Here is a 15,324-nt window from a genome sequence, read left to right as displayed (position 1 = left end):
GGGTAAAGAAAGAGCGGAGTCGGCTTAGCACACCCAGTCTCTTGGAAGCAGATTTTACAAGAGATGTAATATGATCTTTCCAAGATAAGTCCCGAGTAAATGAAACCCCAAGCATGTTCAAGGATGATGCAGGATTAATCTGAATATTATTAAACATTAGTGGGTATACCTGTGGAAGATTTTGTCGGGTTGATAGGTGTAAGAACTGAGTCTTAGAAGCATTAAAGACAACCATATTATTTTTACCCAGTCAGAGATATGAGCCAAGTCAGACATTAGGTGTGCCATAGCCTCATCCCTTGTTTCTTGAAGTAACTGTTGAGATGGACGTTGCGGGAACCGAATGGAAAGGTGAAGGGTGGAGTCATCAGCGTATGAGTGAATAGGGTTAGATGTACAGCTTAGAAGATCATTGATGAATAAAAGGAAGAGAGTTGGTGATAGGACAGAGCCCTGAGGAACACCACTGTTGATAGATCTAGGAGAAGAACGATGGCCGTCCTACGACAGCAGCTATAGAACGACCAGAAAGGAAGCTAGCGATGAAGGTACAGATAGAAGGATAGAAACCGTAGGAGGGCAGTTTGGAAATTAAAGATTTATGCCAGACTCGATCGAAAGCCTTTGAGATGTCAAGTGCAATGGCAAAGCTTTCGCCAAAGTCCCGAAAGGAGGATGACCAGGAGTCTGAAAGGTAGGTGAGAAGATCGCCAGTGGAGCGTCCCTGACGGAACCCATACTGACGATCGGAAAGAAGGTTGTGAAAGGAAAGATGCCTTAAAATTTTTTTATTAAGAATTGACTCGAAAACTTTTGAAATACAGGACGTTAAAGCAATTGGACAATAGTTGGAGGGCTGGGAGTGGTCACCCTTCTTTGGGACTGGCTGAATGAGAGCAAACTTCCAGCAAGAAGGAAAGGTACAAGTTGACAGACAAAGGCGAAAGAGTTTGCCTAGGCAGGGTGTAAGCACAGAAGCACAGTTCTTGAGAACAACAGGAGGGACCCCATCAGGCCCATATGCCTTGTTAGTACTGAGGCCAGTAATGGCAGAAAATACATCAACTGAAGAAATTTTAATGTCAGCCATGAGGAAGTCAGAGGGGGGAAGTGATGGAGGAACAGCACCGGAATCGTCTAAGTTGGAATTGGAGGAGAAAGTCTGTGCGAAGAGATCTGCTTTATCAGTAGAAGAAATAGCTACAGAACCATCAGAGTAGAAAAGAGGAGGGAAGGATGATGAGGTAAAGTTGTTAGAAAGATTTTTGGCAAGGTGCCAGAAGGAGCGGGAAGAATTCGAGTTGGAGAGTTGAGAGCATTTAGTATGGATGAAATTATTTTTAGTAGAGCGAAGAACAGACTTAGCACGATTCCGGGCAGAAACGTAAAGATTATGTGATTCAGGGGTGGGTTGGCTCCGGTACCTTTTTGAGGCCTTCTCCTTGTTGCGGACAGCATTAGAACAAGCGTGATTAAACCTAGGCTTTCTTGCGTTAGTCAAAGGATATGAGAAAGGAATGTATGCTTCCATGCCCGAGAGAATAACCTCCGTAATGCGCAAGGCACACTCAGATGGCTCACGGCCATGGAAGCAATAATCATTCCAGGGAAAATCAAAGAAGTACTGTCTGAGGGCCTCCCAGTCCGCAGCTCCAAAATGCCAGAGACGACGTTTCCCTGGAGGGTCCGCAGGCCGTACTGGAGCGATAGGACAGGTTAAGGTAATAAGGTTGTGATCGGAGGAGCCCAACGGAGAGAAAAGATAAACAGAGTAAGCAGAAGGATTAGTTGTGAGGAAGAGGTCAAGTATGTTGGAGCTCTCTCCAAGGCGGTCAGGGATATGGGTAGGGTGCTGTACAAGCTGCTCTAGGTCATTAAGGATAGAAAAGATGTAGGCTTGTTCACCAGGTGGATCCGTGAAAGGAGAGGAGAGCCAAAGGTGGTGGTGAACATTGAAATCTCCAAGAATGGAGATTTCAGAGAAAGGAGAAATGGACAGAATGTGTTCCATCGTAGAAGTAAGATAGTCGAAGAATTTTTGATAGTCAGTAGAATTAGGGGATAAGTAAACAGCACAGATATATTTAGTCAGAGAATGACAGGAAAGCCGAAGCCAGAGAGTGGAGAATTCAGAAGAATCAAGTTCAGGAACACGAGAGCAAGATAAGTCGTTGCGTATGTATACACAACAGCCACCTTTGGCTTTGAAATGAGTATAGAGAAAGTAGGAGGATACAGAAAAGGGTTTGCTGTCAGTTGCCTCAGACAGCTGAGTCTCCGTTAGAAAAAGAAGGTGAGGTTTAGAGGAGGAGAGTGGTGCTCAACAGAGCGAAAGTTAGATGAAAGGCCGCGAATGTTGCAGAAATGAAGAAGAAGAGAGTCAGACAGTGGTTCCAGGCACCTCGAGTCGTCACCGGGAGAGGGGCAGATGGCGGGGGCATTTATTGTCCCCCCCCCTGGGGACTCCGAGGCTGGGTGAATTGACGCCATTTTGGTAAATTTTGAATAGGAAGTGTAGTGTGTACTGTGCATGTAGTTTGGTGAAGATAGATAGAGAAATTTGTACTGGAGAGCATGCTGGCCTACTCTCTGTGTAACTGAGACACTGAAAAAGTTCAGCAAAGGGGGATGGTCAGGAACTAGTCCTGAGGGCTGATGAAACGGGAGCTCCAGCACTCCCTGTCATCAGCTTTCCATCCACATGAAACTGGACAGCAGGAGCCTAAATCAAATTCTGTCTATTAACCTTGGTAAATACTTCCTGTATATGTTCCACAGATCTTGTCTATTAACATTGGTAAATGCCTCCTGTATACACTCCACAGATCCTGTCTATTAACATTGGTAAATGCTTCCTGTATACACTCCACAGATCCTGTCTATTAACCTTGGTATATGCTTCCTGTATACACTCCACAGATACTGCAAATTCATTTGTTCCCATAGACTTTCCAAATCCATTTGGCCCCATTTGATTGACCTTAATGCTTTTACTAACATTCATTGGTGGTAGGTGGTGTTGACCTTCATCCACTCACTTGATGTAGTGTTGCCTGCTTCTTAATTCACTTTTATCATTCTGTTTCTGTGTCTGCCTTCCTCTCATCCTATCCTTCTCTTTCCATCTGGTCACTTATTATTCCCCTTCTTTCCACTTCAGATGGCTCTTCACTGAGTGACAAGCCATTTACAACACTGGGTGGTAACCATATAACCAGATCATGGGAGACATTGAGCCTACTAAGGTGCCTCTGGTGGTAGATGGGGACACTGATCATTCACTTGATGTAGTGCTGGCTATCACTTCCTTCATGCCTATCATTCTGTTTCTGTCTCTCCCCTCCTGTCTTCCTGTTTCACTGATTCTTCTTGCCTGCTTATTACTCTTCTTTTCACTTCAGGTGACTGTACACTGAGTGACAACCAAACAGTTTCTTGTAACTCAGGAAATCATTTATATAGCAGGTTGGTGACTGTTTATGGTGCCCTTGTTAACTGGGTAGAGAAATGCAAAGGCAGCATCCACCCAGGAACCAAACCTCCGTATATTTCCCCACCCCATGCCTTCATGAGGCAGTCTCAGCTGCAGTGGAATATTGGTTCACTGTGTGGGATAGCTCTGCAGAGGCAGTTGCTTGCCTGAGATTGATGGGTCTGCTTGGCCAGACAGGCCGGGGTTGATCAGTGACAAGTAGCTCTCATTTATACTGGTATTCATTTGTCACTGCTTTGGTTCCCAGCTTCTCAGTTTTATTTTTTCATTGTATGAGTAATCCTCTCACCAATTTTCCTCCATGCTTCTCTATTTTTGCTTTGCATATTAAGATCATATGGCGAGAAACACATCCTCACAATCCTCTCTCATCTACATTTGACTGACCTGCAACCATTGTATGGCATTTTCTTGTTAAATATTGTTACCTTTTTTTCCAGAACTATCATCAGTGGTATTGTGTCGAGGGTTTAAGACACAGCAGAGCATCGAGCGTGAGGCATTACGACAGGGCAGTCTAACGGAGCGTCTCAGGGACGGTTTACGGTCACGTCGGTCTCTTCAGCAGGAGGCAGACACGAACCCCAAGCTTAAGGGTAAGTAAGTAAGTAAGGTCGGTTAGCATTGCTGACTGAAACTGCCGTCTTGTTAGCGCCAGGGTTTGAATCCTGGTGCGGGCAGGTGGCATCACTCAAGTGTCTTACCACCCCTCGTGGGTTGGTAGGTAAAATGAGTACTTAGAATAACATAAAGGGATGATAGAGTGGTCTTGTATCCCAGAATATTGGGTGGAAAAGCTACCACGAGCTCAAAGGCCAGTGTTACAGAGATGAGCATTGTGGCTAAGCGCCTCATGGCGTCTGCCCACCACCTTTACCTACCTGTCTTACCTTTATATTGTACAGAAACAGTACTGTATACTCTGCTTGCTGTACATACTATTTTGGTATTTATATTTCATTAATGTGCTTTCAACCTTCCATTCATACTTTACCTTTTTTGCATTTCAATCTGTAACTTCCTGTCCATGCTCATTAGGTACTGTGATGAGCAAGGGCAGAAGTTTAAAAAAGAAGTACAAGAACTGGTACATCAGAGATAGAAAGTTGCAGGCACACTGAAGGCAGTGATAAGGAATAGGGAAGTGAGCATGGAAGTAAGGAAGACAGTGCATGACAGTATTGTGATACTTTAATGTGTGGAAGTGAAATTTGGATGAATTTTGTTGGAAGGACACTAGTCAAAAGTGAGAGGAAAGGAAATAAGATATTTGGGAGTAGCATCTGACATTACATGCAGAGACAAACAAATGATGAAGTTAAGGAACATTGCAGTGTTGATTTGGATATGCTTGACAGTGTCAGGAAATGTACCCTGAGATGGTTTGGTCATGTAAAGAGAATGGAGAGCATGAGATTTACTAGGAGAGGTTAGTGAGATGGAAGGGGAGAGGGGGAGGGGGAACTGAGAATGAGATGGAAGTACAGGGTAGAGTGGCATCCGAGTGATGATGATTCAAGTTTAATGGGAACCTACATGAATTGGCACCATTACTTTGGGTGGGGAAAAGCAGATGCAGCTCCTGCGGAGGAACGCAGTCTCCTCATCCTGCTCTTCATCCCACAAGGAGGACCCTGGTCCAGTCTAGCAGATCACCATCTCCTGTGTGGGGGCAGCTGCTTCCTATGCATTTTATAACACGAGAAGTTGCTTTTCCAGCGGTCACATCTCTCTTCTTCACATTTGCAGAAAACATTGACACAGCATCAGGGGTGTAGGGAACCTGTGGGATGACCCCTTATGGGCAATTGCTTACCTGAGGTCAACAGGTCTGCTGGACCAGATATTACAAGGGCTGTGAAGCAGCAACAGACTGTTGTTGTTTTTCTTATTACTTTCTGTTAAGAATTTTTCCAGGTAGTTGCTTTGTAGTCTACATTTTTTTTTTCTCTCTCTCTCTCGCAGGGTTGCTAACTGAAGAAGGGTCAGAGGAGGGCCGACGTGTGATTAAAGTAGCATTTGCAGAAGGTTACCTTGCTGCAGACCCTCAGAAGCAACAGTCTCGTGCCATGAGATGGATTCGCAACTTTCAACAAGTCTTGGCTATAATTGTCTTCATTGCAATACTCTTCTCTCTTATGGGTGAGTCTACCCACTGTAATCGTAATCATGACATATTTGTATATAATGGACCCACATTTTGAACATGCACATATATACTCAAACCCAGTAATGGGGTGCTTTCAAAGCTAGTATCTACTAGAGGGCACTGCGGACTCTAGTTTAACACATTTCCGCGCTGTTTAAAAAGCCTAATTCTCTTTGTTAAATATCTACACTGTAATGTCATATACCATAATATAAATGATACAAATATATAACATAATTATAACGTAGTTTGAACTCTTTTATTTTATCATATACAGAAATTGATTATTCGTCGATGGCAACCCCACCATTTCATTGGTCCTGTAATGCTACATTTCTACTATGTAGTGGAAGTGAAGTTCTTAATACGTAGTTAGCGCAGACTACAAATTAAGCCTAGTGGGTATCTTGACTCATTCAGTCTCTGTGTTGGCTTAAATTTGATGTTTAGTAAATAATGGTATTCAGCATTTTGCCCACCCTAGTCACGCATGCGCCGCACAGGACAGTCTTCTGTTTAAGTTTTTCACCAGAGATTTGTTTACAAAACAAACACACGGGGTCCTCTACATCCAGCTATACAGATTGTGAATATATAACTTGACTTCCTGTGTGTTTAATTCACGCAACTTTATAATTACCGTTTTCTATTTTATTATTGTCGCCTGCCTTTAGACGGTGAAACGATAATGTTTTTTCTTACCTGTGTGTGTGTGTGTGTGTGTGTGTGTGTGTGTGTGTGTGTGTGTGTATGTGTGTGTTTTCCCATTATATCCCATGAATGGCTTGAGCCATCAACAGGAAACCTTCAGGGTATCAAGATATGGCCAAAATCTTGGATGAGTTAAAAAATGGGCACATGGGGTCAAGGTCAGTGTCACCAAAATGGCTGCCAAAAGTCAACTAGTTTTTATCGCCTGTCACCGTTGTATTCCATGAACGGCTTGAGCTGTCAGCATGAAACCATCAGGGTATCAAGATACGGCCTAAATCATGGACTTGGCCAACAGCATATTCTGGTGGGCGATTAGCATTAAGCTTCCGAATGCTTTTCTTTCATTTATGTTATGGTATATGACATTACTGCGATTCACAGCTTCACACAACTTGTAGTAGTAGTAGTAGTTGTTCCCTAGGCAGTCTGGCTGAACAGCCCCGAGTCCCTTAGGAAGGCTTTGGCCAAGACTGGGCTTTCCCACAGAGCTCACAAAGAGTGTATGTTGTGTTGGTGTCATAGGTGATTGTGTGCAATGCAGTCTTCCATAATGTTCTAAATAGTATGGAGTGCTGTGTTGCATCCTGGACAGGCATCAGGGACGAAGTCATCCAGCCTCATCTGGTAGCGTAAGAGGGCTGGATGGTGCCCACATCTCAGCCTGGCCAAGTGGACCCTGTCCTCACAAGGAAGATAGGATTCAGAAGGGTGGATATCAGGAGGCCGTTGTCTTTAAGTGACTGAATGGAGTGGTGAGTGATCTGAGTGTGGATATGCTTCTGGAAGCTGGTCTGAGGTGAGCGAGGGGGGAAAGATGACAGTATTTGTGTATGGTATTGTGTGCTGGGTGTTGTTTTAATGTTCCTTCGTGTGGGTGGATATGCTGTCATGTACTGTAGTGGATGTTGTGGATTTGTGGAGGCTGCAGCAAGAAATTGGGTGCCTTTCATATATAGGTGATCCTTGACTTTGAGGACTTTGGTTTCTTGATGTAGGTGATCTGTGGGTGTAGTAGCTGTGCAGCCTGTGATTATTTTTAGGGCCTTGTTCTGTATGGTCTGTAGAGTGTTGTAGTGTATTTTGGTGAGATTAGAAGCCCAAGCAGGGCTTGCATAATTCATCACTGAACGTATGTATTGTTTGTATACTGTGGTGGTGGTTTCTTTGTTGTGTTTGAATGTTGTATAGGCAAGTGACCTCAAAGCATTGAGTCTTGGTGTTATTTTATTTTAATGTTTGTGATGTGTTGTTTAAATGACATTGATGTATTGTATGTTACACCAAGGATTTTGTGTGTGTGTGTGTGTGTGTGTGTGTGTGTGTGTGTGTGTGTGTGTGTGGTAGGGGAGTGTTGTTTATGGTGAGGTGTGGGATTTGACTGTTCTGCTGTCCAGTTTGTGAGAAGAGTCACTGTAGATTTGGCTGGGGCTATTTTGAGCCTGTTGGTGGTGAACCATTCATGTAGTGTGTTGAGGTAAGGTTGAATGATGTGTGCAGCTTTGTTTGCGTTTTGGTGCGTACATGAAAGTGTTATATCATCTGCATAGGAAGCTATGTGGATCTGTGGTGTGTGGGGTGTGGGTACGTCGTGCATGTATAGGTTAAAGAGTGTAGGGGACAAAACAGATCCTTGGGGGACGCCATTTGTGAAGTTTCTGATGTTAGAAGACTGACTGGCAAATGTTACATGTGCACATCTTCCTGCTAAGTAGTTTGCCAGCCATCTTTTTGTGTTATTGTGCATGTTTGTGTTGAGTATTTTGTTTGTGAGGTTGTGGCTGGGGATGGCATCAAAAGCTTTGCTAATGTCTAGTGTGACTAGGAGCGTTCTGTGTGGTGGCCTAGCTGAATTCATGCCATCAAAAACTCTCTGTGTAAGGTCTGTAAGGGTATTTGTGGAGTGTAGTGGCCTAAAACCATGTTGTGATTGGGCTAGGGGAATGTGAAGTGTGACTAGTTGTAGTACCAGTCATTCAGTGACTTTAGAGGGGGTGCAGAGGAGTGTGATGGGGCGATGTGAGGAGGGTAATGTGGGGCCTTTGTTGGGTTTAGGGATAGTGATGATATTGCCATGCTTCCAGATGTTGGGTATTATGTTGTGTGAGTAGCTGTAGTTTGATATGTTGGTGAGTGCTTGTGCCTTGTGGTCCTAGGTGTTTAACCCTTTAACCGCGGGTGTCATCTCAGAATGACATTGCAAAAACTGGACCAAACCGCGGGTGTCATTCTCGAATGTTTGTGAATATTTTGAATACCACGCGTTTTTTCCGTGCGCCAGTTGTTTCAAGGGAGAGTAGCTATTAAGTTCTTTCACTCCAGCCGACCCCCACCTCCCTCCTCCCACTCCCCGGGCCCCCACCTCCCACTCCCCGGGCCCCCACCTCCCACCCCCGGGCCCCCCACCCCACCCCTGACCAACACGCATCAGTATCTGTCCAGCTGTGTGAGTGACAACATCGCTGATGTGGCAGTGAAGTGCAGGCAATTACAGTGCCTTTTACCTGCCTCAGTGAACACAGAGTGGGTGTTTATCGTATGTGCAGTGTTCATATATGTTTATAGTATTATTATCAGAATGAGGTTGGCATTTGGTAATGGTGTGTGAGTGAAAAATAGTGATTACAACACCGCTGATGTGGCAGTGAAGTGCGGGCAATTACAGTGCCTTTTACCTGCCTCAGTGAAAACAGGGTGGGTGTTTATCGTATGTGCAGTGTTCATATATGTTTATAGTATTATTATCAGAATGAGGTTGGCATTTGGTAATGGTGTGTGAGTGAAAAATAGTGATTACAACACCGCTGATGTGGCAGCTAAGTGCGGGCAATTACAGTGCCTTTTACCTGCCTCATTGAACACAGAGTGGGTGTTTATCGTATGTGCAGTGTTCATATGTGTTTATAGTATTATTATCAGAATGAGGTTGGCATTTGGTAATAGTGTGTGAGCAAAAAATAGTGATTTTAGATCGCTCACTTCTAACGGCACTGCCCATCCAGTGATAGTCAACGAAATCATGAAACCTACATCATTGCAAAGCCGAAGGTTAGTACTTTCTAATGGTACCTTATTTTTCGCTCTAGATTTAATCTGTGCAGAGTTATAAAGGTTTAAAGTTTGTTTACATTTTGGCTGAAACCCCCGCGGGAGAGGCCAGTCGGGGCAAAACAATGGCCGCGGTTAAAGGGTTAAGGTGGATGTTGCTTATGTTGTCTGGTCCACAGGCAGATGAGTGCTTGAGGTTGTTAATGATGTGCTTCGTCTAGTTGTAAGTGAAAGGTGTGTAGTCTGGGTCTGTGGGGAACTGTCTCTTACGTCGGATGATACGTCAGTCTTCGGGATGGGGATTTAGATGGCTGACTTGTGAAAAGTGATTGATGAGAGTGTTTGCTTGTTGTTTGTTTGAGGGTATGGTGTCTGTTGTTGTGATGGCAGCATGTGATTGTGTGATGTTGCTGTTGGAAAGTGTGATGCTGTTTAGTGTTTTGTACAGTTTACTGATGTTTGTTTTGTGGTCAGGTGTTTGGAGGTAATTTTTCCAGTTTAGTGTTTGCTATTCTGATATTTCATTGTTTATCTGAGTGTTGAGTTCTTGTATTTGTTGTATGGTGTCTTGTGTATGGGGTGTTGGTGAGTGTCGCAGTGTGTCCCGTTGTCTGATGAGGCCTTGAATTTCTGGTGTGAAGTTGGGGTTGTTTCTTTCTGTTATCTCTAGGAATGTGTCTTTTGTCTGTGTTTTGTATGATTGTATCGAAAGTGTTCACAGCAGTGTTGATGTTTGTGATGGGTGTACTGTTTAGTGTTTCGAGATGTTGTTCTGTAAGCCTCCCAGTTGGCTCTCTTATAATTAGTGTATGTGTGTTTGTGGCCAGCTGGGGTGATTCTGGTTTTGGTATTGATGATTGGGAGGTGATCAGAACCTAGGGTTTTGACCACTCTCCATGATGTATTGGGGGTGAGGTTTGGGGAGCAGAAGGTGATGTCTGGAGATGATGGGAGGAAGAGGGCTTGGTGTGGGATATGGGTATGTTGGTCTAGACTGTTTAGTATGAAGAGATGATCTGTCTGGGATTGTAGCACCAGCCCTCTGTCTGTGTCAGGGTTGTTGAAATGCCAGGCCGACGACTTGGCGTTGAAATCACCACTCAGGATGATGTTGGGTACGTTAGTGATGTGGTGTATATGTGGAGAGTAATTGTGTGGTACTGTGGGGGATGATTGGTGGGGAATGTATGTGTTAGCGATTGTTATGTGTGATTTGTTACCAGTGCATATTTTAATTGATTGTATTTCTGTTGTGGTGTCATGTGGGGGGGTTAGGTGACTTTGTGTTCTTACCTAATTGTATCTTTACAGGAATGAGTCAAGCTCGTATTGTCCTGTGTCTTAGACCATATTTATCGTACATATCCTTAAATTTGTGAATTGTTTTGGCACACACTATTTCATTCGGTAGTGCATTCCATTGATCAATTGCTCTGTTTGGGAAACTGAATTTCCTTACGTCTTTATCACCTCTCTTCTTATGCAGTTTTTTGCAGTGTCCTCTTGCTGATGCTTCTCCATATGTTAAGTAATCATTTATGTCTATTTTCTCCTTTCCTGATATGCACTTATATAGCATTATCATGTCACCTCTTTTCCTTCTCTCCTGTGGTGTTGGTAGATTCTGTTTATTTAGTCTCTTCGTAGCTTAGGTCCCTTAAGCTTGGTATCCATCTTGTAGTGGCCCTTTGAACTTTTTCAATCTTGTCTATATGCTTTTTGAGATGAGGACTCCAGACTATTGATGCATATTCCAGGGTTGGTCTAATGAATGATGTTATTATCCTTCTTAGCATGTCTTCATTTATGTATGTGAATGCTATTCTCATATTTGCAAGCAGTGTATACATGTTCCGTACCTTCTCGCTGATGTGGTCAGCCGGAGATAGTCTGTTATTGATAATCACACCTAGGTCTTTCTCTCTTTCTGATGTGTATAGGGTTTTATTTCCTAACTTATAATCCCAATCAGGTCTTTTTCCACTTTTACCAAACTTGATTACATGACACTTGTCCACATTGAATTCCGTTTGCCATGTACTACTCCATTCATGAAGTTTATTTAATTCTTCTTGTAGCTCCCTACAAGAGTCTGTGCTAGTAATTCTCCTTTGTATTTTTGCATCATCTGCAAACATATTCAGATAGCTCTCATTTCCAGTGTTACCGTTTATATCATTTATGTACACTAGAAACATGATTGGTACCAGCACCGAACCCTGTGGTACTCCACTAGTCACTTCTTTCCATGATGAGTAGTTTCCTCTTAGTACTGTCCTCATTTCTCTTTTTATGAGAAAGTCTTGCATCCAACAAAATAGTTTGCCTCGAATTCCTCCTTGATGGTACAGCTTCCATAAAAGTCTTTGGTGTGGTACTGTGTCAAAAGCTTTCTTGAAATCTAAATAGATACTGTCCACCCATCCTTCCCTTTCCTGTATTGGACACATGTATTTCTTGTATTGTGTGTGCACTGGCATCTGCAAAGTTGATGGATTTGTGTACCAGGGTGATGAGTCCACCGCCACTGCCGTTGGCCCGGTCTTGTCGAATGGTGGTGAAGTTATGAAATGTCGGTGTTTTCTGTGCTCTGTATAGTTTTGTTTCTTGTAAGATGGCAATGTGTATGTTCTGTTGTTTGATGAATTGTGTGAGTTCATGTATTTTGGTGTTTATGCCATCTATGTGTAACTGAAGGATGTTTATGTTGTGTGTGTGATGTGTATTGGCTGCTGCAGCACGGGGGGGAGGTGGTGTGGTTGGAGGGGAAGGGGTAAGAGGAGGTTGTGATGGAGGTAAGGGTTGAGGTGGATTATGATGGGTTGGAATGGGAGGAGTTGAGAGACTGGATGGTGCAGGAAGGGTCGGTGGGTTTGGCTGTGGAGGTGTGAAGGAAGTAGGAGTAGGATTGGAAAAAGGGGGTTGATGGGTGGGGGGGAAGGAGCATAAGGAGCAGGTCCAGGTGTTTGTGTAATTTTTTCTGGATGCAAGTGTTGTGTAGGTGTAATGGGTCCAGTTCTTGCAGGAATTGCACTGAACTGAACCCTTTGTCTGTCGGCTCGACATTATAGGTTTTGAGCATGTTGGACATATGTATTTGTTGGTGGGTCCTGGATTGCTCTCAATGTCCCCGGCTAGAAGAAGTTGTCGAGAAATGACAACCAGGGAGTCATTTCTCGGTGTAGAAAAAACGGTGTTGTTGTGTTGGGAGATGTGGTACTTGCCCAGGCGACCGAAGCCACTCCCAGGTACTCGAGCCCCGTGAGGGGCTTGGGGGTTTTGCGGTGGTTTGGCCCCCATGCTGTCCCCCTCTTCTCTTTGACAGCCTCTGGGGGGTAGACCCACGACGAAGATGCCACCGCTCCAGGTCCACACAACAGTGTAGATATATAGGCTTTTTAAACAGCACGGGAATGTGTTAAACTAGAGTTGGCAATGCCCTCTATTGGGTTGGAGCTTTTCAGAAGGACCCCATTGTGCCCGTACCTTATTTTCCTGATAATAACCTTAGTTACTGAATTTTATTGTTTGATGGAGTGCCTGGAGGCTTAAATGGTGATTGAATGAGTGTGTGGGTCATTTCATAGAGCAGCTCTTGAGTAGTGCTCTTTCTGTCATACTTTTTCTTCTTGCATACTAAACCCACTCCATCTTTTGATTTAAAAGAGAGAGAGAGAGAGAGAGAGAGAGAGAGAGAGAGAGGCTAAGTTGATGATAATGACAGTGACAGTGATGATGATGATGATTGATGATCATGGTGGTTTATCCAACAGGTGGGATGGGAGGTACCATGTTCAGAATGCACGTGGGCAATGGCAATGAAGTACACCCAGAGGAGATCACAGTATCTTTTGATGATGTAAAGGGGGTGAGTTGAATATACAATACAGTCTTGAGCCCTAGTTTCTGCTCACCCTCATCCCCTACACCTGGCTGAAAGGAATTCACAACCAGAGTTTCACACAGAGGGAGAGCTTGTTGCCGATTCCTTGCTTTTCTAAACTGCACGAATAATTGTTTACAGCACTTTTGTTCTAATCTGACTCCTTTTAACACTGTTAATGGCTAGGTAGTCATCTTCAGGCAAATTGAGGAGTCACTTTGACTAATAAGCAAGGGGATTTATTCCTACCTCACAATTAAGGCTCATTGACTTTCTTGCAGCCACAGTTTAGTATTCAGGTTGTGGAAGTAACCCAGTTCTATCAAATAAAAACAAACTAAATGTTTTGCAGTGCTTCAGACTGAAGTACTGTAGAGTACTGGTACTACTGTAACACTTCAGCACACTGAACAACACACTCATCACCAACACTAACAAGCACATTATGATATTTAACAACTTCAGACTTGGTGCAGACAAACACTGTATTCTACAAGGCAGCAGAAGACACAATTCCTCAAACTTTACATCAGACATGGCTCACCTCATAAGGTAACATGACTAAGTCAAACACTGCTTCCATCTCCCACATGCACAAGGCACCATCATAAGATTCTAGCATTTAACCAATGAAGCTGACAACAAAATTAACACAAAGAAAACTGAAAACTGGAAAGATTTTGTAACAGCACCCAACCACAACACAGAATCCTCTCAGCCTTACAAAACACTTAACAGCATTACTGAATAATAGATAAACACCCCCCAGTCCCACACAGCCCTTAACTGAAAGACCCAACCTGTCTCTCTTAAGCACACATAATTATAGAGCTCTACACAAACTGAAGTCACCGTACCCCTACATGCACCAAGTTAGAAAACAAACTCCACTGCAGGAGCAGTCCTTTCCACTTGCCCACAAGATAATCCTCTTCACTCCTCAGGAGACACATAATATTGTCAAGAAAACAGAGAACTTTCCTTATTAATGGATGGCATCAGCAACTTTCACCTGAAACACTTAGGATGATGTAGCACCCTGGCCCTCACAAACATCAACAACTACTCACACACACATTTTACCATTCCAGACATCTGGAAACATGGAAAAGACATTTATCTATGTATCTGTCTACTGCAAGATGCCTTAACCCCTGAAGTGCTAACAGGATCGATCGATCCTTTTTCAGGATTACGCAAGATACTGAATGTGATCGATAGAGGAGCTTTTGGGAAAATCTGTGGACACTAGGCTTCTGCCAGATTGTGACATATATCGATGCAAACCAATGAGAACTAAGTCCTGAGTAGGGAATGAGGAAGATCTGAGCCTCTACCCACAGTGAGGGGGGGGGGGGATTTCCCCACCGGCCTCTCACCGCCTTCCTCTACCCAAATACCTTTGTTCCCTCTCCCCCTCCCTTGCCTCTGACCACCTCCTGCTCCCTCCCTCTCCCTCCCCCACCATCCTTCATCATGCCGCCGTGGTTCTCCCCCCCTCCCTGTCTCCCTCGGGAGGGTTATATCCCCCTACCCCTCCACACCCCTGTACTTCCTCTCTACCTGTCCTTTTTGTCTTGGGGTGTCTGTCTCCCACCTCTATACCCCCATACCACCCCTCCAGGCCTCTCCCCACCCCACCCCCACCCCCCACTCCCAGTAGTGTGCCGTCCACTTACAACTCACCCCACCACCACCACCACCACCAGCCTAGAGTGTTATACATCATTGTCACAATTCATATTGCGTGTTTTCATTCAGTACCAGATTATTGTTTGTGTGATTGCATACACCCACACAGCAAATATAGAATGTATGGTTTTTCATGTTTTTTTGTGAATTTCCATGTTTTTTTGGGGTGGAAAAGCATGTTACTGGCACAGCTGAAATTCTTATAGCTACTTGATCTGACAGCTCTGAGGGGAGGGGATGGGGGGGAAAGGGTTAGGGGAGAGGGTGGTGGAGTGTATGAGTAACACCAAGATAGATTTTGCTCTCTCTCTCTCTCTCTCTCTCTCTCTCTCTCTTTCTCTTTTACAG

General features: G+C 44.0%; 1 protein-coding gene across 1 annotated transcript in view; it reads left to right on the top strand.

Annotated features, from left to right (window-relative positions):
• Window positions 1-15,324, top strand: part of YME1L (ATP-dependent zinc metalloprotease YME1L) — a 757,090-nt gene that overhangs the window by 271,343 nt on the left and 470,423 nt on the right. The window contains exons 5-7 of the mRNA XM_080280511.1: window positions 3,934-4,089; window positions 5,459-5,635; window positions 13,175-13,269. Of these exons, the coding sequence (XP_080136637.1) occupies window positions 3,934-4,089; window positions 5,459-5,635; window positions 13,175-13,269 (428 nt within the window). The remainder of the gene's footprint in view (window positions 1-3,933; window positions 4,090-5,458; window positions 5,636-13,174; window positions 13,270-15,324) is intronic.

The sequence above is a fragment of the Coenobita brevimanus genome, chromosome 85 (genome assembly GCF_032717465.1).
Source record: "Coenobita brevimanus isolate Jiangsu-jjx chromosome 85, ASM3271746v2, whole genome shotgun sequence".
NCBI lineage: Eukaryota > Metazoa > Arthropoda > Malacostraca > Decapoda > Coenobitidae > Coenobita > Coenobita brevimanus.
Note: the sequence above shows the minus strand (reverse complement) of the source record. Positions and strands in the feature narration are given on the sequence as shown.